Source organism: Equus przewalskii, chromosome 8 (genome assembly GCF_037783145.1).
Source record: "Equus przewalskii isolate Varuska chromosome 8, EquPr2, whole genome shotgun sequence".
Lineage (NCBI taxonomy): Eukaryota > Metazoa > Chordata > Mammalia > Perissodactyla > Equidae > Equus > Equus przewalskii.
The window spans coordinates 46,595,465-46,621,932 of record NC_091838.1 but is presented as its reverse complement, the minus strand read 5'-3'; the positions used below and the strand labels follow the sequence as shown (position 1 = coordinate 46,621,932).

General features: G+C 34.7%; 1 protein-coding gene across 22 annotated transcripts in view; it reads right to left on the bottom strand.

Moving 5' to 3' along the window:
• VPS13B (vacuolar protein sorting 13 homolog B) overlaps positions 1–26,468 on the bottom strand; it is a 777,317-nt gene that overhangs the window by 613,610 nt on the left and 137,239 nt on the right. For all 22 annotated transcript variants that reach the window (XR_011543460.1, XR_011543461.1, XR_011543462.1 and 19 more), the window contains one exon: positions 21,146–21,327. Coding sequence is in view for 18 of the 22 variants with exons in the window: in XM_070631834.1 (XP_070487935.1) it covers positions 21,146–21,327 (182 nt within the window). In the remaining 4 variants the exon portion in view is untranslated. The remainder of the gene's footprint in view (positions 1–21,145; positions 21,328–26,468) is intronic.

Below are 26,468 nucleotides of genomic sequence, written 5' to 3'. Positions count from 1 at the left end.
GAGAATCATCATTAAAGCCTCTCTTTGACTTTAAAAAACTGTAACATTTTCCTCATTTCATAATTTTCTTCTTCTTCAAATAGCTTATCTGAAAACTGTTTGGTATTTTTAAAAATATTTTCTAATGTGTAATCAGCAATACTGCTCAAAATTCTGATTAGTAAAGAATAAAATTAAGAGTTTCTCAGTTCTTCCTGGTGAATCTTTCAATTTAGAATCAATCCAAAATCATGTTAGCTCGCTTACCAATGTACTGACTCATGTTCAAGCTACAGATTCATATTCCCTAGGTGTCCAGTATAACCCATAAGTTTTCTTGTTTATTCCAATAAAATGTTTGCTTTCTAATTTTATTATTTTTAATCCAAAGCACATTTTAATCTTTTATACTTCTTCCTGGTCTTAGAGATTCACTTTGTATGAATAACAGCTCTGACCAACTAGGGATAACACTTAGTTTATAAATATTTGTCATTCCTTCCTCCATGACATCAATATAAACAAACAGAAATGGATCTAAGTGAAATACCAAGTAATATATCTCCGATGAAAATGCCAAAGCATCAGTAATCATACTTTGCAGAAGACAATGATATGCATTTCTTAGGACTTATATTGCTCAGAAACAGAAATCCAACTTAAGCTGGCTTAAACAAAAAGCTGGGATGAATTAGCTTATAGAATACAAAGAAGGGATGAAAATCCAGTGTTGACATGGAAAAGACAAGGCCTCAGAGACAACTGGTACCTGAGTCTCAGAAAACTCCAGAATTCTGTTTCCTTGTCTCTTTAGATCACTTTAATTCTCTGCAGACCTGATTTCTCATCATGGCAGAAAACATAAACAATGATAACTCCCAATTTCTACATTTTACGTGTTTTGCCTTTAAAAAAAACTAAACTCATTTTCTCTGGTTCCAAGTTCAAAAATCCCAGAGAAGGATTCTGAATGGCCCAATGTGGACTTGTGGACTTTTAACTCACAGGTAGGCACCACAACTGACTCAGCTTGGGTAAGGTGCCTCCCCTAGTCAAATGAAAACAGCCAATTAAAGAGCATATCAGGCTTGGGTTTTGCAGCATTTTGGATTTACATGAAAAAGTGGCAGCTACCCCTTGGGGGGAACCTTAACCTCTACTCTACCACTTGAAGCAAAGCTGCAGGCTGAATGGGGCATTTGATGCAGAGAGGCTCCCCGGTTCCCCAAAATGCCTGGATCTGATGCACTGATAGTTCAACTAACCTGAAACATAATGGTGTCCACTCTGCTACTGCTGCTGTTCAACCTCAGCTACAGCAATGTGTAAACAACCTCAGTGGGCTGAATTCAAGGCCATTCTCATAATTCAGCCTAATACTCCCCTTGACAAATCTTGTTTTAATTTACTGACCCTTGGGCTGTTGCCAATGGCATGGCTGTTTGATCTGCCACTTGGAAAACTACAGACTGAGAGACTAAAGACTAAAGATCAGGGGCCACAAACTACAGTAACATGTTGCTTAACGATGGCGATATGTTCTGAAAAATGCAGCATTAGGCAATTTAGTCGTTGCGCGAACATGATAGAGTGTACTTACAAAAACCTAGATGGTATAGCCTACTACACACCTAGATTATATGATACAAATCTTATGGGACCACCGTCATATATGTGGTCTGTCATTGACCAAAACGTCATTGTGCGGCACACGACTGTATAGAAAAAAGAAACTATGGGGAAAAAAACTGTAGAAAAAAATCACAACCGATCAAATCATCTAGGTTACTCACGCTGATGCCCACAGCAGGGGCCCTTTCTCTGATCAAACCAACTGAAATCAAACTGCACCACCCAGATTGCCACCACTGCTGCCTGCATCCATCATTTTATCAAACATAGCAAAACATCCATTACAGATTGGGCATAAAGTAAAGGACTCTGTTTCTGATGCAGAGGTTGCCAGAGAATGGCCAACTCATGACTACCGAAAGTCAACCAGTTTATAATGTGGTGAAGAAGACCGCATTGCACTTGGCATTGTCACCTCACCTGTCTAGCCTACTCCGGGCAAACTCACTACATCTGATCTTTAACCCCTACCTTCCATTCAGTCTCATCAGCTAACTCTGGTCACACCAATGTGGACATCAAAATTAAGCTGTTACATATTTTTGGCCTTTTGAGACCATTTACCAGCTAACAATGGTGTGCCTTCTATTATAAAGGGCACACAACAGGTCAAAAGTTAGAATATTTGATGGACATTCCATGCTCCCCATCAAATCCATAGGCATCTAATAATGTTGCCTAGCACTTGAATCGCCTCCTAATAAATCAACTCAAAGAGATTTCTGACACTACCTCTCACTTTCTTTTGGTCCACATAACTCAGTGAAGTAGTAGGGTACTAAATGCAGCTATCCTAACAAAGGATTCATCTCCTCTTGGCTCCCTCCAAGGTAATGGTCAGGAAAAAAGCAGTGGGGATTATCAAGACCAGGGGTCAGAAAACATTTCCCATAAAGTGCCAGAAAGTAAACATTTTAGGCTTTGTGGGCTACATATGATCTCTGTCACATTCTTCTTCTTGTTTTCAACCTTAAAAATTGTAAAACACAGTGTTAGCTGGTGCACTATATAAGAACAGCCACAGGCGAGATTTGGCCTGGGAACTTTAGTTTGCCAATCTCTAGTATATACTTACTTTGAAACCTCAGGATTCTATTCTGACCATTTCTGAGCAGGATGCACCTTACTTTCCCCTAACAGCTATCCCAACCAAGCATAATTAGCATACCTTCCAGGTAGCAGCCCAGCCAAAGGAAACCCAGGATTCAAATGGTCCAGTCACCAGGATTCTCTTATTGGACTGATATGATCCTGGATCAGGAGTTGGCAAATATTTTACGAAAAAGACTAGATACTAAGTGTTGTAAGCTTTGTGAATCAAAGGATCTCTACTGCAACTAGTCAAATCCAGCATCATGGTGCCAACGCAGCCACAGACAATAAGTAAACAAATGGGTACAATTAGATTTGGCCTAAAGCAAGCCTAGTAGCTTTCTTTTTCTGTTGTGCATTTTTTGGTTTTTTTCTTTGGTAATAACAGCAGCTCTATTTCTATCCTGGAAGGACTTGCCTAGAAAAGGAGTCAACTCATATATCTTTTATAATAGTAAGGCTCATAAGTTTCATATTTGTGTTCTTTTGTATTCTGAGATTGAACACTATATTATTAAGAATAAAGGAAATAAAAACACCCACATACACTATAGCTGAAAAGTATAAACTAAAAACTATATATAATCAATTTGTCTCAAATTAAAACTACTTGGGGCTGGCCCCATGACATAGTGGCAAGCTCCGCTTCAGCAGCCCAGGTTCATAGGTTGGATCCTGGGTGTGGACCTACACCACTCATCAGCCATGCTGTGGTGGTGACCCACATATAAAGTGGAAGAAGACTGGCACAGATGTTAGCTCAGGGCTAATCTCCCTCAACCAAAAGAAGAGGAAGATTGGCAACAGATGTTAGCTCAGAGATAATCTTCCTCAGCCCCCCCCAAAAAAAAATACTATTGAATACCTGGTATGTGGTAAGCCACATGCCAGAGATCTGAAAGTATATTATCTCATTTAATCCTCCAAATCACCTTCTGAGATACTATCACTACCAGATCTGGAAATTAAGATTCAAACATGCTGTCTTCTTGAGCTTATTTCTTAATGTCTCTGTGCCCTAGTTTCCTCATCTGGAAAAAGGGAATAACAATTGTATATCTAAGAAAAGAGTTATTCTAAGGATTAAATGAATTAATATATATAAAACACTTAGAAAATTGCTAGGCACACATTAATCACTTGTATATTAGCAATTATCATTATTATAAATATTATTAAAGGTGTTATACATGGACTACTACATTTTAATAAACCTGCCAAGTGACCCCTTATTATTGTTTTGATCATTTACATAAATGGTGGAAAAAGTAAGTAGCAAATTTTGTGTCAATTTTGCCCCCAAACTAATTCCATTACAATATTTTTAAAAACCTCAAGTGTTCTTTTTCAGTTAGTTACTTTTTCTTGATAAGAGCCAAACGTTTAAACTCGTAAGACCCCACACTAAGGTAAAACATCTATGTCTCACGTTCTAGCAAGTGCTAATAGAAATATAATTTAAGCCACATATATAATTTAAAATTTTGTAGTAACCACATTAAAAAAGTAAAAATAGACAAATTAATTTTAATATTTTAATTTAACCAAATATATCTGTTATCATCTAATATTTAATTGATGCAAAAAAATTAATATTTTACATTCTTTTGTTTTATAATGTGTTTGACCCCAGTAAGTATTTTATACTTATAGCCATCTCAGTTCAGACTAGCCACATGTAAATACTCAATAGCCACATGTGGCTTCCAGCAACTACCATACTGGACAGCACAACTCTAGAGTTATTAGATACATGATTCTCAAAAATGTTATACAAATTTTAATCTCTCCCTCCCTCCTCCTCCTTTTCCTCCTCCTCCCCCTCCTCCAGCACTCTACTTTCCTCCCCCACTCAAATTCTAATTCATTCATTCATGTTATGTGCTGAGAATATATTCCTCTGAAAAAGGAGAGAGGCAAGTAAACAATCTTAACACAGTTGAAAAGTGATCAGGGAGCAGCTACCCTAAGAGATCTAGGGGGAGAAGGTAGTGAGGTACAGAGAGATGAAATCCAAATTAAAACACAAAAGATAAGTGGGGATAAGACAAGCAAAAAAAAAGGAAATGACATGACAGGCAAAGAGAATAAAAATGGTATAACCCCTGAAGTAGAAGAAAGGTTGGTGTATTTGAAAAGAAGAATGAAGATCAACGTGGCTTAAGCATAGTAAACAAGCAGGCATTCAAATTTTCCCTAGGAGGGTATAAAAAAAAAATCTTAGAATAAAGGATTGGTAGCTGTCCACCTAAAACTCATTCCCCTTTCTTAGTTATTAACAGAACTCTAACTGTGTTCAGAGTAGGAATATATCTATCTAAAAATAAAAGGCTAAAAAGCACATATTGTTACCTAACATAAATATTGTTTTAAGAACTGTGCAGAAAAGACTTAACAATAGCAAGCCTAAGGCAGCTATCCTTAGAAAGGCCCACTTAGAAAGTTGGCCCTTGACTGGCAGCATCTGGGAAACTGGCTTGCCTCCATCCTCTAACTGATAAGATGTGCTAAGACTTTTGTACAAAAAATTTGGTTTACACTAAACATCTACTTTTCTTCTAGGAGTCTGGAATTTTGGTATGTGCTAGGCAGAGGTTGCTTACATGATCAGCCCCTAATAAAAACCTGGGCATTGAATCACTAATGGACTTTCCTGGGCAGAAACAGGACATGTTACTGTATTTTTTGTTGCTGGAGAAAAGAGCACGCTCAAGTTTATCCCCTTACAGGAGGTAAGGGGCATAAGGAAGCTTGTGTATGGATTTCTCCAAACTACCTGTGTCTTCTCACCTCATGATCTGATATGTATCCTTACTACCTTGGTATATAAATCTTACCCATGAGTACAACCATATGCTGAGTCCACTGAGTTCTTCTAGAGAATCTCCAAATGTAGGGGTCTTGGGGACCCCAGACATGAGAACCCAAATAACAATTCTATTTTAACAATTTTTCATAGGTAACTTAAATCACAGTATTTTCTTACTAACAATTATCTCTCATAATTTAATTAGATCCTTTATTCTAAGTGGTTGACTTTGCTCATTCACTAGCAAAGACAGATCTCCTAGCTCCCATCCAATATACTGCAGACAGTATCAGAGTGGGGGGAAAAAGGGGGGTAATCTTAAGAACTGCTAGAATTTGTAAACCATTTAACATTCTGAATGTTCACCACAAAAAAAGGAGACATACAAACACTTGTCATCTTTACACATTCTCCAAAGTAAATATTAGCTTACTTGTTGTTAGGGATATAGCAGGGGACTAAATGAGACATGGTAACTGCCCTTGTGGAACCTATTTTCTACATAAAGAGGGATCCTCTGAGGAACTAACATTTGAACTGGGCTCTGAAGGATAAGTTGATATAAACAGGTGAAATAGAGTGAAAAAAGCATTGCAGAAACATGGAATAGCTTGAGAACAGCCCTAAGAGGAAAAGCAGCACAGTTCTTCAGAGAAGCTGAAAGGTTAATGGAATACAGAGCCAGATTTGAGTCTTTATCCTACAATTAACAGGAAGTCAATGAAGAGTGTGTGCTATGATCACATCTGAATTTTTCAAGCTCACTCTGGTACACGGCAGACAATGGATTGGAAGGGGAAAAATAAATCATGGAGTTGCCCTAGAGAGATAAAGTAAAGATGGAGAGAAACGGAAGTATTGTAAAAACATTTAGAAAATAAATTTGATAATACTTGGTAATTGATTTACTATGGGTATGTGATTAAACACAAGTAAAAAGTGTCAATTACCATTATCGCTTAATCCTATCTATTTCAGATGAGACACTTTCATTTAACAAAATGATGGTTAAAAAAATGAAAAAAAGTTAACAACGATGATTATCTAAAGTCCAGGATCTCTTCTGCCAAGCATTTAATTAAGTGAACTGAAAAATTACATTGAAATCACATGAATAAATATGCTAATTTTTTCAGAAAATCTCTAAAACATGAAAAGTACAATGTTTTAAATAGGCACCAAATGAGAAGTACACAGCTATAAATTATACCAGATGTTGGCAAAATTTTTCTGGTAAAGGGCCAGATAGTAAATATTTTTGGATTTGGTCTCTGTTGCAACTACTCAGTCCTGCCATTGTAGGTCAAAAGCAGCCATAGACAATATTTAAAGGAAGAAGTATAGTTATGTTCCAATAAAATTTTATTTAATGAAACAAGTAGTGAGTCAGATTTGCCAACCTCTGACCTAGGAAATGGGAAAAATGCAAAAGTTGAGACAAGTGGTCAGATCAGACACCTGTCCAATAAGAAACAATGCAGTAGGTATCCCAGCAGGTAAATGTAGTATAATCAATAATTACCTTTAAAAAAAAAGGTAAAATGTAAAATGGGAAGTCAGCAGGTAGATGCCTTTAAGTAGGTCTAACAACAGTTAGTACGGAGTGCCACATCCACAGGGCTGAAATTAAAGAAAAGCTTCCAAAATCTATGGCAGTCTGGAAAGGGAAATTCATGATCTTGGTTTCTGATGAGACAGGAAATGTGGCCCAGAAGAACAAACAGGAATCCAGCATCTGAAATGGAGTTTAACATGGCAGCATGGTCAACTCAAGTAGCTCAATCAACAGAGCTAAGGCACTCGGTCAAAGAAAAATTAACTACAAAGTTGAGTAGATATTCCTGGGTTACCTGGATGTCTATTTCTTAAATCATCCCCAGATTAATGATAGGATCAGACCCAGACCCAGAGCCTGAGGGAGGGCTGAAAAAACAGGCAGAGATCAAGTGGTTCCAGGTGTAGACAAGAGTAAGGTAGGTATGGAGTATCAAGGAGACTCTTAGAGAAATGGAGAATCACTAAAAAAAAAAGTGACTACTTCTTATGGGAAAAGATCTACAAAAGCAGGTAAAGTCAAACAGGGAAGAAATTATTAGCTATTTTACTGATGAGTTCTGCTTTCCAATTTACAAATCATATTAACCTAAGATCACATGAAATTTTCTGTTTTCTTCTCATAGTCAATTAACTTTTAATAAAATAAAATAAAGCCATTTCTAATTACTTACTAATAAATATTTTTGTCTGAGGACTATCTATTACTTACTTTTGACATTGAAATCTGGAGCAAATGTTATTGTATTTGATAATTAAAACCAATGACATTGAATTTATTTTAATTGAATATTTCCAATACATTTTTAATCCAGTTATTACGATTAAGTAGTAATAACTGAAAGATACTTCATAAAATGTGTCTAAACAGTATGATCTATTACAGCACACTAGATTTTATCAGGAAAACCTCAGTACAAAAGTAACTACACTGTAGAATGACATGTGTAAACAAATATTAAATACTACATTTCCCAGGTAGACTGACAGATCTTTGAAAACAGGGTCCAAATCTAGGGGTTATTAGGTACTAAATATCTGTTGAACTAGCTGAAGTATTAAACAAAATGATATCACAAAGAGGAAAATAATTCTGCTTGGGTGAATGAAAGTAGTATTTGCAGAGGAAATACTAAAGCTAAAATTACCATCATATTTCAAATAGGAAAGAGGTAATCAATCAGCGTTTTTTTGCGGGGGGTTTTGGTTGGTCTGTTTGTTTGTTTGTTTTGCAAAGGCAAGGAAATATGAAGAACAAGGCATGCGAGATTTGATTTAGCCAGAGGTGAGGCGGGGGAGGGCCCAGGTCCTAAAGGACCATGTCAGGTCCTTTAGGTCGTTTAAGTTTATCCCTAGGGCAATGGGGAGCCACTGACAATTCTTAAGGAGAAAAGTGATGGGATCCCTCTTGCCTTCTTGGTGCAGAGCTTGGCAGGAACATCATCTAAAGGATGAAGGGCTTCAGGGGAAGGGGGGCAACAGAGCATGAGGCCACCTCCCCAGGAGTCTTCCAACCCCAATCCACTGATCTGCTCCCAGCCGCAATCCCACCACCAGGGTCTGCCACGGTCTTGTCAAGGGGCCCCATAGGACATGATTTCGGTTACTCAACTTGCTCAATGTCTTACTGAACCAAGGCCCTAATTTATATGGAACCACAAAAGATAGTGAATAGCCAAAGCAACCCTGAGAGAGAAGAACAAAGCAGGAGGCATCACACTTCCTGATTTCAAGCTATACTATAAAGCTATAGTAATCAAAACAGCATGGTACTGGCAAAAAACAGACACATAGGCCAATGGAACAGAATCGAGAGCCCAGAAATAAACCCATCCATATATGGTCAACTAATATTTGGCAAGGTAGCCTAGAATACTCAATGGGTTAAAGATAGCCTCTTCAATAAATGATGCTGGGAAAATTGGATAGTCACATGTAAAAGAATAAAACTAGACCCCTATCTTACACCACTCATAAAAATTAACTCAAAATGGATTAAAGACTTAATTGTAAGACCTGAAACCATAAAACTCCTAGAAGAAAACTTAGGGGGGCAGAAAGTTCCTTGACATAGATCTTGGCAACAATTTTTTGGATATAAAACCTCAAATAAAAGCAACAAAATCAAAAACAAGTGGGACTACATCAAACTAAAAAGGTTCTGCACAGCAAAAGAAATAACCAACAAAATGAAGAGGCAACCTACAGAATGGGAGAAAATACTTGCATGTCATCTATCTGATAAGGGGTTAATAATGAAAATATATAAAGAACTCATACAACTCACCAGCAGAAAAACAAACAATCCAAATTAAAAAATGGGCAAAGGACCTGAAGAGACATTTTTCCAAAGATGTACAACTGCCAATAGGTACATGAAAAGGTGCTCAACATCTCTAATCATTAGGGAATTGCAATCAAAACCAAAAGGAGATAGCACCTCACACCTGTTAGAATGGCTATCATCAAAAAACAATAGATAACAAATGCCGGCAAGAATGTGCAGAAGAGGGAAACCTTGTGCACTGTTGGTGAGATTGTAAATTGGTACAGCCACTTTGGAAAACAGTATGGAAGTTCCTCAAAAAAATAAAAATGGAACTACCATATGCTCCAGCAATTCCACTTCTGGGTATATACCCAAAGGAAACAAAATCCCTATGTCAAAGAGGTATCTGCACTCCCATGTTCACTGCAGTATTATTTACAATAGCCAAGACATAGGAAGAACCTAAGTGGACATCAACAGATGAATGGATGAAAAAAATGTGACATATGTATACAGTCATGTATCACTTCATGATGGGGAAACATTCCGAGAAATGTGTCTTTAGGCCACTTTGCCATTGTCCGAACACCATAGAGTGTACTTACACAAACCCAGGTGGTTTAGCCTACTACACATTCAAGCTATATGGTACTAATCTTTTGGGACTATCATCACATATGCAGTCCGTCATTGATAGAAACATCATTATGCAGTGTGTGACTGTATACAACACAATATTAGTCAGCCACAAAAAAAGAAGGAAACCTTGCCATTTGCAACATGGATGGACCTTGAGGGCATTATCCTAAGTGAAGTAAGTCAAACAGAGAAAGAGAAATACCATTTGGTCTCTTTCATATATGGAATCTGCAAAAAACAAAGAAAAAACACACCAAACTCATAGAAAAGGAGATCAGATTTGTGGTTATCAGAGGTGGGGTTTGGGAGGGTGGGCGGTATTGGATGAAGATGGTCAAAATGTACAAACTCCCAGTTAAGAGATAAATAAGTACTGGAGAAGTAATGTACAACATGACAATAGTTAACCCTCCTGTATGGTGTATTTGAAAGTTGCTAAGAGTAAATCTTAAAAGTTCTCATCACAGGGAAAAAAATATTTTTTTTTCTATCTATATGAGGTGATGGATGTTAACTAAACTTACTGTGGTAATCATTTTGCAATATAAGTTAAGTCATTATGCTGTACACCTTAAACTTATACAGTGCTATGTGCCAATTACATCTCAATAAAACTGAAAGAAAAAGTAAAATTAAATGAGAGGAAAAAAATCACTGTACTAGCATATTAACAGAGAAGTCCCATAGCCTTCATACATCATACAAGCATATCTCTAAAATTACCTTTTATGTGATAAAGTTAGTCCTTTTTGCATCTGCTGACTAAAGATAGTCATCTAATTCGTTCTATGGCAGTGGCTGTCACACCTTATAATCTAGGCAACAAGGATGAGAGTAAGGGTAAGAACCAATGGGCCTGTGGGAAATGGAGAGATCTGTCTGGTAGGTTTCCACAACCAAGCACCAACTTCCTGTCACTTAGTCACCTGAGACAGTTCTCACATATACTCTTAATTTCCTAGCCCAAAGAATGCCATACCTATAGGAAAGACAGTTAAGCATTAAGTTTTATTTTTTAAGTCCTTATCACATTGAACTTTATTATTCAAATTCCAGACATTCAATTTTCAAACAGTTTCAGGTATGCTCTATGTCTAACATCAGGGCACTGAATGTGACTTGTATAATATGTGTACACACAAACACTGTAAAAACAACTTGAGATCTAACCCAGGGAAATCCAATGGTGGCCAAGATGGAAATACACTAAGAATAATGTAGAGTGCTACTGAAGTATATCCCAAGAGAATGTAGCTCAATAAGAGGTGAGTCTCAGAACACCACGGTTAATAAAAGAATTCTGTGACTGAAGGATTAGAGGTGAGGTGCATAAATTTCCTAGTGTAAAATGAGCTTCTCTGTTTAGGAAAATTACTCATAGGATAGGGAACGCTGATTCCAAAACATATATGTACAAGTGAGACTAAATAAAGCAAATGGGATTCTGGTGGAGTATTCATCTGCCCTCTTCTTTTTATTCACTTAAACATACAGACCATCTAATTTATTACTCAGGATTGTGCTCATATTCAGAAAACATCTAGCACATTCTTAATTCATTAAACTACAAAGAAAAATGAATGACTATGCTTGTGGCTATTCTTTTCTTAATAATTATCACATATATTGTAAATAAGCTCAATACCTTGACATGAATTCAAGTGAAATGGATCTTTAAATTCAACAAACATTCATATTACACAAAATTCAAATAAGGGTACTTTAAATCTCAAGATTTGCAAAAGTAATATCTTTTTACTCCAATTTAAATGTCAAGAAATTTGATTGGTAGTTCTTAATGCAAAATCTAACTCAACTCATTTTTACTTTTAGACAAGGACAGATTTCTAGTTAATGCCTCTATCTGGAAAGAAAATTTTATAACAGCTCAAAAATATATATTTTAGAATATATTAGAGGTGTTTTTCGAATGTGGGGAAAAAAAGTAGTTTAAAAACAGAGGAATATAAAAAGCACATTACAATACCTCAATCTTTTTCCTAAATGGTTAAAGAACTATTCCACAACTCCAAAACCCTTTTTATATGCACACCTGGGAAGAATACCAAATCCGTAACTTTGCTCAGAGTTACACTGATGTGGTTTTAGACCAGATGTTTAAATGTTACAGTATGTACATTTTCTTTCCCTCTTCTAAGGCAGAAGTAAAGTAAGAGGAATATTTGACTTCACTCCACAAGAGACCTATTTAATAGTTTGGCGGTTATGTAAGTAAAGGTAGCTTGGCTAAGTCAATGTTGACGACATACAGAACGACATGATCCTAATGAGTTGGAAAATATTGGCTCTCACGAGAATAAACCAGATGCTACTGAGCTGAGAAAGCTACTGTATTATTGAATTTCATTTTTATGAGGTAAAATTTATTATTCAACCATTAAGGTATCCCACATGAAATCTTGCATAAAATACTTTTACAGTTACATTCTGGAAAGTAGACTTTTATTTTAACATTAAGACATCACTTAAATGAGGGATTCAAATATCCATTTGATCACCTTCAGCACAGATTTTAAAGTAATTTCCCTGCAAATACCAGATTAATGAAACTAGACTGTCAACAAAACAATGAACTACCTAACAAGGAAAAAGTGGTAGCAAGTCCTGTTTTCTTGAGCAAAGACCATGTGTGACTTTGTATTTTATCTTCTGGCAAAACAACAAGGGTTAGAATTTCTCAGGTTTGAGAACTATCAGAAAAATGAACAACAAAAACATGTAATTCGATAGTCCCGATTAATAATATATATTTAGTCCAAACTTTAACCTCTCCGCTTTATTCTTTATAATTTATTATTTTAAATGAAATTTCCAATATTTGCTATTCTTTCAATACATAATTTCTAATGAAGTAGCAAACCTTAATTATCTTACTCTGTTTCTGGTCCCATTCACCAGAGAGGTAGTTTGAAGTAGCAGAAATAATAGTAAGAGAAAGGTCCAAAGACCTGGCTTCAAAAGCCACCTTAATCAGTGACTATCTGAGGGATGATATTTAAGAAAAACGCTAAATTGTTCTGAGCATAAATTTTCACATATATAACACAGGATATATAACCTGCCAACATCAATACTACTGGTAAAAAGCCAGTGAAATTAATGCAAGAGAAACATCAACCTTAAAAAGGTGAGCCAATTTAGACTATTCAAGTAAGCTTCATGGATATTTGTATTATCCCATTGCATTGCAACATCCATTTATAGGTCTGTTGCCCCACTCCCCGTTGGAATCCCTAGCAGAAGATAGGTATATGGTACAACATAGGTTTCTGCAAACCTGGTGTGGCCCCTTATAAACAGCTATATTAAAGGGGCACAATGCACAGTTTCTTCAATAAGTCCAAACAACTAGACCTAACCAATGTCTTGAATTTTGTTCTTCTCTCATCACATTTGCTACTCATTATCCTATTTACCTTCTTGCCTTACCACTTGAATTTATCTTTGCCCTATATCTTCTCAGCTAAAAGAAGATCACTGAGACTCCAATTCTGACAGAGGTGAGCTCAGTCTCCAAGAAACTCATACCCTAGAACCACCTCCATAGGTGATAACCCCATATGTATGATTCCAGCAGGATTCTATATTCAGGAGAGGAACAACAAATCAACTCCACAAACAATACTATATTTGGCACTCAAGAGGAATTCTATGAGTAGCTATAAAGATATTATCACCATTTTACAGATGAGAAAGGTAACTGAAATTCAATGAAACAAACAGAGCTTCCTTTAGACTTGTAACTAGTTACTAACAGAATTTCCACACTACAATTCAATCCTCTTTCCTAAATTTCCATAGTTAAAAAGGGAAAATAATCTTATTAACTGACAGAGATAGCAAGACATTCATGAATCATACCAATATCTACATGTAACACACAGATTAATAAAGTTCAGTGCACAAAAATAAATCTAAATGAAGCATTAGCATAGAAGATTTTTATAATTTTTCTAATATCTTTTAATTTTAGTTTTATTTTCGCCAGAGCCAAGGAAGAAAAAGTCAACACTGCAGCTTTAAAGAACATGTAATGTAATTCAATATTCACATAAATATTCTCTTAAAGCTTCTTAGATAAACTCAGTCACAAATAGAAACTAATAATGGATTCAAACAAAAATTATCTCAGTTTTGTGACATTTTTATAACAGTTTATTAAAGAAAACATCTTTTCTTCCTAAAGGCATTTTGTAGTTTTGATGCTTGAAATTAAACTTGATATCACATTTCTGAAGCACCATTTTTAATCCAACATTTAGATTGAGAAGACTGAAGCACAAAGTTGTTGCATATTCTGTTTTAAGACTCAATGAAATCCAATGACCTAACATTACTTGATTTTATATACACAGAGCTGTTTAATAGCTTCAGTTATTAAAAGGAAAAAATAAAGTAAAATAAATATGTATTTTAAAAAACTAATCAAGTTAATGAAATAGTGAAATAATTCTGTACCTGTAAAACAAGAATAGAAGATCTTTCTGTGCATAGTTTTCCTTATATAAAAATGTAGCATAAATAGGACATATATAAAACTTAACTGTCAAATTAATTTATTTCCTTTGAATGGCAAAATTATTTAATTATTTCACAACTTGATATTGGTCACTCTTCACTAAGTCTTGTGTTATTATAATCCACGAATCAATAACCATGTTTTCTTGGATATCAAGATTTCAAAATAAACATTTTTCACATTTAAAATTTTACAGGAGTGTCTTATGCTTTACATGTACATGTATTTTGCCAGTCACCTTGTGCCATCCCCCTGCTAGAACATCTAAAATGGCATAAAAATCAATGCTGCACCTTCCAGCTAAGGAATTTTAGAATTTGAAAAGCACATTATAATTATTTATTATCAAATTCTTTTAGTTCTCTTTCCTTGGAGAAAGACTAGATTTTCTCCTTTTTGTTATTCAGGCATTTCTCACATGCTCTCAGTTTCTAAAACTCAAATATTCAAGAAGCAATTGCACAGAATTTTAATTCCTATTCTCACCAATAAAAAAAATTGGAGTAATACCTATATTTACTAACAATGTACACCTTTCATGTTTATAAATATAATAAACAATACTTTCTCTTACTATATTATATACATTCTATTTGATTCTTTTCAGATACTTAATAGTAATGAAGTTGATCTCAAATCCCACTCATAAGTCACAACCCACAATTAATAAAACAGTAAAATAGGAACTCAATTATAAATGAATTTTTCTAAAAATATCAAAAATTAGTAACAGTTCAGTCCAGATAGAACAGTGTTGTTTTGTTGGTAGCAGAGGTAACAGATACAGAAATTTCTTATTTGCAAGCAGAACAGGCATGGATAAAACAAAGATGAAAAGAGAAAGGAAGAATGAATCTGGAAGGTCAGCATCACTGAAATTGTTGGCCTTGGGAATCAAGTTGAGTAATAAGAGTAGGAAGGATTCTGTTATACAAAAAAATCTGAAAATGGGGCCAGCCCCATGGCGTAGTGGTTAAGTTTGCACAGTCTGCTTTGGCAGCCCAGGGTTCATGGGTTCGGATCCCGGGCATGGACCTACGTATCACCATCAAGCCATGCTGTGTCAGAGTCCCACATACAAAATAGAGGAAGGCTCACACAGATGTTAGTTCAGGGACAACCTTCCTCAAACAAAAGGAGGAAGATTGGCAAGAGATGCTAGCTCAGGGCCAATCTTCCTCATCAAAAAAAAAAAAAGTTTGAAAAATTAAAAGGGTTAAAATTAATGATGAAGACCAAGAATCAGTAACAAAGACTAAACAAACCATTTCTAAGTGATAACAAAGTCCAATGTAAAGATGTACTTGAGGCTACAATTTAGGAACAAATTAGACAAAAAGTCATCACCAGGAAAGTGAAAAGACAACCCACAGAATTGCAGAAATCATTTGCAAACCAAATATCTGATAAGAGCTATGTATCTAGAATATAGAGAGAATTCTCACAACAACAAAAAAAAGATAAACAGGCCAATTAAAAAATGAACAAAGGGCTTAGATATATAAATAGCAAATAAGCACATGAAAAGATGCTCAACATCATTAGCCATGAGGGAAATGCAAATCCAAACCACAATGAGACACCACTTCACACCCACTTGGATGGCTAGAACCAAAAAGACAAGTAAAAACAGCATGTTGAGGATGTAGAAAAACTGGAACCCTCCTACACTGCAGGTGGGAATATACAATGGTGCAGCTGCTTTGGAAAACAGCCTGGCAATTCTTCAAAAGGTTAAATATAGTTACCATATGACCCAGCAATTCTACTCCCAGACACACACCCAAGAGAAATAAAAGCATATGCCTACCCAAAAACTTATACATGAATGTTTATAGCAGCATTATTCATAACTGTCAAAAGAATAAACAACCCAAACGTCCGTCAACTCATGAACGGATGAATACAATGTGGTATATACATACAACGGAATACTACCTGACAATAAAAAGAAATCAAGTACTGATACATGCTATGATATGGATGAACTTAGAAAACAGTATGCTAAGTAAAAGAACTCAGTCACAAAGGATTGTATTTTACATGATCCACTTAAATGAAATGCCCAGAACAGGCAAATCCATAGAAACAAAAAGCAAAATTAGTGTTTGCCTAGGGCTGGGGAGATGGAAGACTTGGGGAGTGATAGCTAAAGAATGTGGAACTTCCTTTTTTAGGGTAATGAAAATATTCTAAAATTGTGGTGATGGATACAGAACTCTGAATATAGTACAAGCTAAATACTGTGTACCTGAAAAGGATGAATTGTTTCGTACGTGAATTATATCTCAATGAAGCTGTTTTTTAAAAAAAGATTGGACAGAAGGAATGGGAAGGAAGAGGGAGATCAAGATAAAGCATTCCTGGCATGCAGGAGGGGGATAAACCTAGGCAAGCATAAATGTGAAAAAGAATGTAATTTTTTTTCAGGAACAAGTAGACCACAATTAGTACAGTGTTTAGTCTAAAGGAAAAGACTGATGTTCACTTGCGTTAAAGAACTAGTTATCAAAGAAAAGAGGATAAGGCAGGAGAGTGTTATCAAATCAGAATTATGTTCAACAGAGACAGAGGGAAATGCCAGTAAGGTAAAGAATATGAGAAAACTGGATGCTGTGGGTTAGTAACTATCAATAATAAGACAGCAAGAACTAGAAAGGTAGGCTAGAGGCACAAGATTATGATGGAAGGTGAGGCAGGAACATTGAAGAGAAGTGTTTGGCTTACAGTCAATTGCAGAATAGAAGAATAATGGTTCTTGTTCCACACAATATCAGAATAGAAGTCTGAGAGGTCCAAGAATGTACATAGTCTGAATAATCACTTCATTAATGCAGTAAATGAGAACTAGGTATAATGTAAAGCAAAGGATCACATGCTTAAACCAAACATATTAAACAAAGCTTAACAGAGTTGAGTATCGTCTATTGACATCCCATAGATGGAAGATAATAAAATGCTGTAACCTTACACCTTAAATATATACTTCTTGCATCTTAAGACAGAAAATTTGAAGACACAACACTATAAGCACTCTACTAAGAAGAAAACAAACAGAATGATTTGTGGGGAGCAAAAAAAGATAAGAAAATTGGACGGTTGGAAAGTTGGCTTATTTTTAAAAAGGCCCTAATCCGCTAAAAATTAGTTCACTAATTTTAGGTTTCTCAATAATAGAACATCAGGTTATGAATCACTTAATCTGTGGTTACTTGTCTGGTCCATTTTTTTAATATGTGTGGCAGCATTCTGTTAGGACAGAATATTTCCAGAATAAAAAATTTTAAATAAAATGTTTTTTCATAGCACAGTCCATTTGATAAATTTAGAAGAGGAAATATGGAATTTCCGGGCTATCTAAGCCAGTTGGGTAAAACAAAAATTTAAAATAAGGAAAGACAGATTAATATTGTGAGACAGTAAACCAAAAGAACTCTGAAGAGAACATCACAGGAAACAGAAATTTGACAAATAAACAAAAAAATGAACTAGATAATTTCAGACAGTGATAAATGCTATTGCCAATGAAGGCCTCACTAAAGGCCTTATGGATGAGGATCTGAAAAAAGAATTTATATAATAACTCCACATAAAACAATGGCCATATGAATGGCAATAATATAATGTCTTGGTCCATTCAGGCTGCTATAACAAAATACTACAGACTAGGTAGCTATAAACAACACAAATTTATTTCTTATAGTTCTGGAGACTGGAAGTCTAAGATCAGGATGCCAGCATAATCAGGTTCTGGTGAGAACCTCTTCTGGGTTGCAGACTGCCAACTTCTCTATGGGTCCTCAGATGGTGGAAGGGGCAAGGAAGCTCTCTCTGGCCTCTTTTTATAAACAAATTTTTCTCATTCATAAGGACTCCACCCTCATGATCTAATCACCTCCCAAAGGCCTCATGTCCTAATACCATCACATTGGGCAACAGAATTTCAATACATGAATTTTGGGGGAGTACAAACATTCATATCATAGCACATAATTTACTCTACTTAAATATTCATCAATTAAAAAGTTTTTTTGGGGGGCCAGCCCAGTGACATAGTGGTTAAGTTCACATGCTATGCTTTGGTGGCCCAGTGTTTGCAGGTTCAGATCCCAGGCATGGACCTACACACCACTCATCAAACCATGCTGTGGCAGCATCCCGCATATAAAACAGAGGAAGACTGGCACAGATGTGAGCTCAGCAACAACCTTCTTCAAGCAAAAAGAAGACTGGCAACAGATGTTAGCTCAGGGTCAATCTTCCTCGCCAAAAAAAAAAAAAGAAGTTTTTTGAATGAGATAAAAAATTCACATAACATAAAATTCACCCTTTTAACGTGTACAATTAAGTGGAATTTAGCATATTCAGAAGTGTAAAAACATCACCACTATCTAATTCCAGAACATTTTCATCACCCAAAAGAAACTCATATCCATTAGCAGTCACTCCTCATTACTCCTTTTTCCCAGAATCAGGCAACCATTAATCTACTTTCTATCTCTATGGATTTGCCTGTTCTAATCATTTCGTATAAATGAAATCATAACATGTGACTTTTCTGCACCTGATTTCTTTCACTTAGCACACTGTTTTCAAGGTTCATCCATACTGTAGCTATCAGTACTTCATTCCTTTTTATGTCTTAATAGTCTATTGTACACATATAACACGTTCTGTTTATGCTTTCATCAGTTAGCAGACATTCGAGTTGTTTCCACCTTTTGGCTATTGAGAATAATTCCATGCGATCTCCTTTATATGTGGAATCTAAAAAAGTTGAATTCATAGAAGCAGAGAGTAGAACAGTGGTTACAGAGGCAGGGAGGTGGGGGAAACGAGAAACGCTGGAAATTTGCTAAGAGAGTAGATTTCAAGTGCTCTCACTACAAAAAAAAAAAGGTAATTATGTGAGGAGATACATGTTAATTAGCTTGACTGCAGTAATCATTTCACTATGAATATCAAAACATCATGTTGCATACCTTAAAAATAAAAATTTCTGTAAAAAAATAAACACGCTAAATGCAAAGAGAAAAAAAGAATAATGCTATGAACATTCAGGTACATGATTTTGTGTGAGGACATAGACTTTCAATTCTTGGGTGTATAACTAAGAGTAAAATTGCTGGGTCAGAAAATAACTCTACATTTTACTTTTTGAAGAACTACCAAATTGTTTTCCAAAGCAACATCAGTTATTTTTCAAGTTAGTAATTCAATGAATATACAAATTCCAAACAAGTAGAAAGAGAAAAATGAAATAAGAAATAATAGCAATTTTTTAAAGTAGCATATCTAAAACAGTATAAAAGAAAACAAAACAGTTAGATGATAGAAACAAAGGCAAAAAACAACAATCACACTAATATAAATGGATTGAATTTACTAGCTAAAAGGCAGATTATAAAACCTGACCTAAAATATCCACTTATATTGCTATTTCCAAGACATATACTTAAAGCATAAAAACAGACAGGTTTTAATTAAAGTAATGCAAAAGGAAGCAAAGGCAAATACCAACCAAAAGAAAGTTAATTGTAACTATGTTAATATAAAAAAAATAGATGTCAAAAGATTATCTGAGGGATAGACTCACTATATGTAATAAAAGAATTCAAAAAGTGAATATAAATATTTATACGTATATTTTTATACATACACTAAAATTTGCATACTATTTCCGGGGATTCAGAAAATTCAAAGCCCTTTCATAAGCCCCAAGTTAAGAGCCTCTAGGCTAACAAAACACTTGTCTTATTCTTTATAGAATCCTAAAACTTGACACAAAATAACTATAAAATTTTACATTCATCACTGGCTATACCAAATAAAAAGACTAGTTATAATGCACGTTTTTAGAATTTATAATATATTCCCCATAGTAAGGTATGAAATTAAAATCTTCAAAAGCATCATATATGAGAACAAAAAAAAACAATGTTTTTAATAGACAAATGAAGTAGAAGATAAAAATGTTATTTTAAGCATGATTACACTTAATAAAAAATATATCCTTCTCTTAAAAATTATTTTGTTACTAAGTAACATGATTATTTTGAACTGAAACAACTACAAAAAGCAAGCCTTCTGTAAGTTTTTTTGTTTACATGCAAAATAAGTGAAAAGATGAAGACACTATCTCTTATACTGGCATCAAAGCAGATTTTTTATTTTTAGTAATTCATTCATTCAGGGTATAAGAGTAATGTTTTCCACACAAAAAGGATAATTTGCTTACCAAGTCTTAAAGTATTATGATCAAGAATTTTATTTCACTTTATCAGCATAATCAAATATACTGTATTTACACTTGACTTGGTTATCATTTCAAACATACACATTGATACCGTCAAAAGTTATCCATGTAAGGCCAAATGGTCAATTGTACAAGGAGTTGGTGGAAAATAATCTCCTCCAACTGTAAAATACATCCAGAAATTGGTAGTGGGGAACAAAACTGAATAGTTTAACTCATATCCTGGATTTTACCCGGGAGCCATAAAAATCCACTCTCACAAAAATATACTACAATTTAAGTCGGGCATGCTATAAATATGAACTTGAATGAAAAAATATTAGTCACCTCTAATAAGAATTTTCCATGTACCTGTCAAGAAGGCTGTTCTCTTACCTACAGTTTGGAAAACTTCATTCATCAAAGCTTCATTCACTGCTGAAGAGCTGACATTTCCAATATGAGACCAACTTTGACATATTGCTTGCAGCAGAAGCGTCTGTGCTCTTGTAGCTTGAATTGTGAGATTTGGAAGTTCAAATATACCCTCAGTTACAGAAATCTGAGATCTTTTGGTCCTGCATAACATAACAGAAAGAATAATAATAGAGTAAACAGCATTTACAAACAACAACATATAAAATGAATTAGTTTGCAAGGGGAGAAATATTTTAAAATAAAATTACCTCAAGTAGATATGCAGTTCTACTAATTTTAAATAAGTTTCACCATTTCAGAATAGTGAATAATGAAATATACAATAATAAATTACAATAATACAAAATACAGAACACAAAAAATAATAAAAAATAAAGACAAACTAGAATAATGTCCATGCATACACAATTATATACATATATTCTGCTCAAGCTATTACACTTTTCCAATCAAGTCAATCACCAAAAATAACAATGAAAATAATACTAGTTAACACTTAAAGAGAAATCACTAGTAGATCTGCATTGTTCTAAATGTCTTGTATTTATTAACTCACTGAATCCTGGCATAATACTCTTTGAGTGAGGTATTATCATTACCTTCATTTTTCAGATAGGGAAACTAATACACAAAGAGAGAAATTAACATATCAAATATCATACAAGTAACAAGTAAGAAACAAAAAATCAGAAATTTAAGTCCAGGCAATCTGATCCAGAATCCTCTATCCTATACTTCCTCTCTCATGAGTACTTATGAAGTATTTACATTACACTCAGGTTCCTACTTGACAGTAACACAGAACAATGATTTTTACAATCTCTGCCCTGGAAGATCTAATTCATTGACTCCTTATTCATCTGGTTCTGTCTCTCAAAGAGGTGCCTTACCTAAATTTTCCAAAAAGCAAAGCTTCAAAGAAAGGAAACATTTAAATGTCTGTGAGCAACAAGTTGACAGTAAAGATTAATGAAATATGCAAGATAATGTGGACAAAGAAAAACAAGAGACAGGAAAAAGAAATATCAGGATGCTACTATAGTAGATTCAGTCACCTCGCTCTTACCCCAACCTGTAAACCTCCAACTTTTACCGTTTTTCCAACCATATCCACACAGAGAGTATTGGACATCTCTTATATATCACTTCAAAAGCCTTTCAACCCCACCTCTTATTCCAGCCACTGCCATGGAGGCCAATTCAATGCAGATTTTCACTAGCATTGCCTAAGCCACTGTACACCATGAGACTCTAATTGGAACTATTTTGTGTTCATGTATGCAAAATCAGGACATATAGGAATAAATGCTTCTCTCGTTTTGCTTTCCTGGCTGACAACTTTGAGATGCATTTCGTAAGCCTCTTGGAAAGGTCCCAGGAGATCGAGGATAAGGAAGGGAAAAAAGACCGGAATAATTGGAAAAAGCCTTAACGAGCTTTGGGACAATATCAAGCAACCTCAAACATGTGTAACCGAAGTTCCAGAAGAGAGGAGTGAAAAAGTGGAACTGAGAAATATTTAAGGAAATAATGGCCAAAATTTTTCTCAATTTGAAGAAAACTATAAACTCAAAGATCTAAGAAGTTCAACAAACCCCAAACAGAAGAAACTTAAAACCATACCAAAGGCACAATCAAATTGCTGAAAACCAGTGTTAAAGAGAAAAATTCTTAAAAGCAGACAGACGGTAGAAAAATACACTCCATAGAAAGAAACACAGATGAAAGCAGACTTCTCATCAGAAATCATGCACAATAGAAAACAACAGAATAAGGTTATTGAAATGATGAAGCAAACAAGAAAAACTGTCAATGTAGAATTCAAAATTTAGAAAAAATATCTTTCAAAACTGTAGGCAAAATAAAGGCTTTTCCAGACTAAAAGCTGGGAATTTCTCACCAGCATACATGCACTACAAAAAATGTTAAAGAAAATTATTCAAGCTAAATAAATGTGATATCAGATAGAAGTCTTTGTGAATCTACACAAAGAAATGTCAAGAGTGCCTGGAATGGGTATGAGTGCATTTTATAAAAAACAAAAGGAGACATTCTTTCTCAGTATCTCCAAAGACATTTAAAGAGTAACTGATTAAGGCAAAAAATAATACACTTTGGGGCTCAAAACACATGTAAAAGTAAAACAGATAACAATAGAATAAAGAACAGAAGGGAAGAAAGGAGAAGGATACTACTAGGAAATTCTTACACAATGTGTGAAGTGGCATAATATTATTTGAAGGTAACTGTGATAACGTAAAAGATGTAAACTCTAAACTTTAGAACTAAAGCCATAAAACAAAAAGGTAGAGCTAATAAAGGGAACAGCGGAGACAGAATGGAATCATAAGAAATATTCAATCCAAAAGAAGTTAGGAAAAGAAAAAAAGGGAACAAAGAACAGATGGGACAATTAGAAAACAAATAGGAAGATGAAAGTCTTAAGCTCAAAAATATAAATAATTACATTAAATGTCAAAAGTCTAAGAATATTGGTTAAAGGCAGAGATTATTAGATTGCATTAAAAAACCAAGACCCAACTATATTCTATCAATAAAAAACCCACTTTAAACATAAAGAAAATAGGTTAAAAATAAGGGATGGAAAAAAATATCCCTTGTAAATCTAATCAAAAAAGAGTATATGTTAATATCAGACAAAGTAGACTTTAGAACAAGGAATTTTACCAGGGATAAACAGAGACGTTGCATTATGATAAAAGGATTAGTTAGGTTTCTATGCACTACAGGCCTTCAAAATATATAAATCAAAATAACACATAACTGAAAATAGAAACATAAAGAAAAAGTGAGTAATGATAAAAAAGACAATACAATCAACTTGGCCTAATTGACATTTATAGCACACCCCTCCCATCAGCAGCAAAATACACATTTATCAAGGCAGACTACATTCTGGGTCACAAAAACAAGTCTCAATAAAATGAAAAGGACTGAAATCATACAGACTATATGTTCTGATCACAATGTAATTAAACTACAAACTAATAAAAGGTATTTGTTAAATCATCAAATATTTGTTAATTAAAGAAAACATAACTCAAAATACAGTCAGAAACAGTAGATAAAATTCAGATAGTCACACAAAATGAAATTTTTGAAAAATTATAGTTATTTTACAAAAGGATATTAATATATAAATAATGTGATACACTCTATTAACAAAATGAGAAATACAAATCACATGATCAGCTCAATAGACACAGAGAAAGCATTTGCCAAGATCCAACAGCCGTTTATGACAAAAACTCCCAATGAAATGGATATAGAAGGAAAGTACCTCAACATAATAAAGGCCATGTGACAAACCCACAGCCAACATCATACTCAACAGTGAAAAACTGAAAGCCATCCTTCTGAGAACAGGAACAAGACAAGGGTACACTCTTGCCACTCCTATTCAACATAGCACTGGAGGTTTTGGCCACAGCAGTTAGGCAAGAAAAGGAAATAAAAGGTATCCAAATTAGAAAGGAAGAAATGAAACTCTCACTGCTTGCAGATGACATGATTCAATATATAGAAAACCCTAAAGAATCTATCAGAAAACTATTAGTTTACTTACAAAAATCAGTTGCATTTCTATACTCTAATAACGAACAAGCAGAAAGAGAACTTAAGATAGAATCTCATCTATAATTGCAACAAACAAAAGAAAATATCGAGGAATAAATTTAACCAAGGAGGTGAAAGACCCATATACTGAAAACCATAAGACATTATTGAAAGAAATTGAAGATGACATAAAGAAACGGAAAGATATTCCATGCACATGGATTGGAAGAATAAACATATTTTAAAAGTCCATATTACCTACAGCAATCTACAGATTCAACGCAATCCCAATCATAATCCCAATCACATTCTTCACAGAAATAGAACAAAGAATCCTAAAATTTATATGGAACAACAAAAGACCCCAAATAGCCAAAGCAATCCTGAGAAAAAAGGACAAAGCTGGAGACATCACAATCCCTGACTTCAAAATATACTACAAAGCTATAGTAATCAAAACAGCATGGTACTGGTACAAAAACAGACACACAGATCAATGGAAGAGAATTCAAAGCCCAGAAATAAAACCACATATCTGTGGACAGCTAATCTTCCACAAAGGAGCTAACAATATAATATGGAGAAAGGAAAGTCTCTTCAATAAACGGTCCTGGGAAAACTGGACAGCCACATGCAAAAGAATGAAAGTAGATCACTTACACCATACACAAAATTTAACTCAAAAGGGATTAAAGACTTGAAGGTAAGACCTGAAACCATAACATTCCTAGAAGAAAACACAGGCAGTACACTCTTTGACATTGGTCTTAGTAGCATCTTTTCGAATACCATGTCCTTTCAGGCATGGGAAACAAAAGAAAAAGTAAACAAACGGGACTATGTCAGATGAAAGAGCTTCTGCAAGGCAAAGGAAACCATGAACAAAACAAAAAGACAACACACCAACCGGGAGAAAATATTTGCAAATCATATATCCGATAAGGAGTTAATCTCCAAAATATGTGAAGAACTCAGACACCTCAACAACATAAAAAGCAAACAACCTGATCAAAAAATGGACAGAGGATATGAACAGACATTTTTCCAAAGAAGATACACAGATGACCAATGGGCACATGAAAAGATGTTCAAGATCACTAATCATTAGGGAAATGCAAATCAAAACTACAATGAGATATCACCTTACACCTCTTAGAATGGCTATTATCACCAAGACAAAATATTAAAAATGTTGGAAAGGATATAGAGAAAAGGGAACCCTCATACACTGCTGGTGGGAATGTAAACTGGTATAGCCACTGTGTAAAGAGTATGGAGATTTCTCACAAAATTAAAAATAGAAATACCATATGATTCAGCTATACAACTACTGGGTATTATTTATCCAAAGAACTTGAAATCAACAATTCAAAGAGACTTATGCACCCCTATGTTCACTGCAGCATTATTCACAATAGCCAAGACATGGAAGCAACCCAAGTGCCCATCAACTGATGAAAAGATAAAGAAGATGTGGTATATATATACATATACAATGGAATACTACTCAACCATAAAAATAGACAAAATCATCCCATTTGCAACAACATGGATAGACCTTGAGGGTATTAGGTTAAGCGAAATAAGCCACACAGAGAAAGACAAACAACACTTGATTTCACTCATATGTGGAATAAACATGGACAAAGATAACAGATCAGTGGTTACCAGAGGGGAAGTGGGGTGGGGGGTGGGCAAAAGGGGT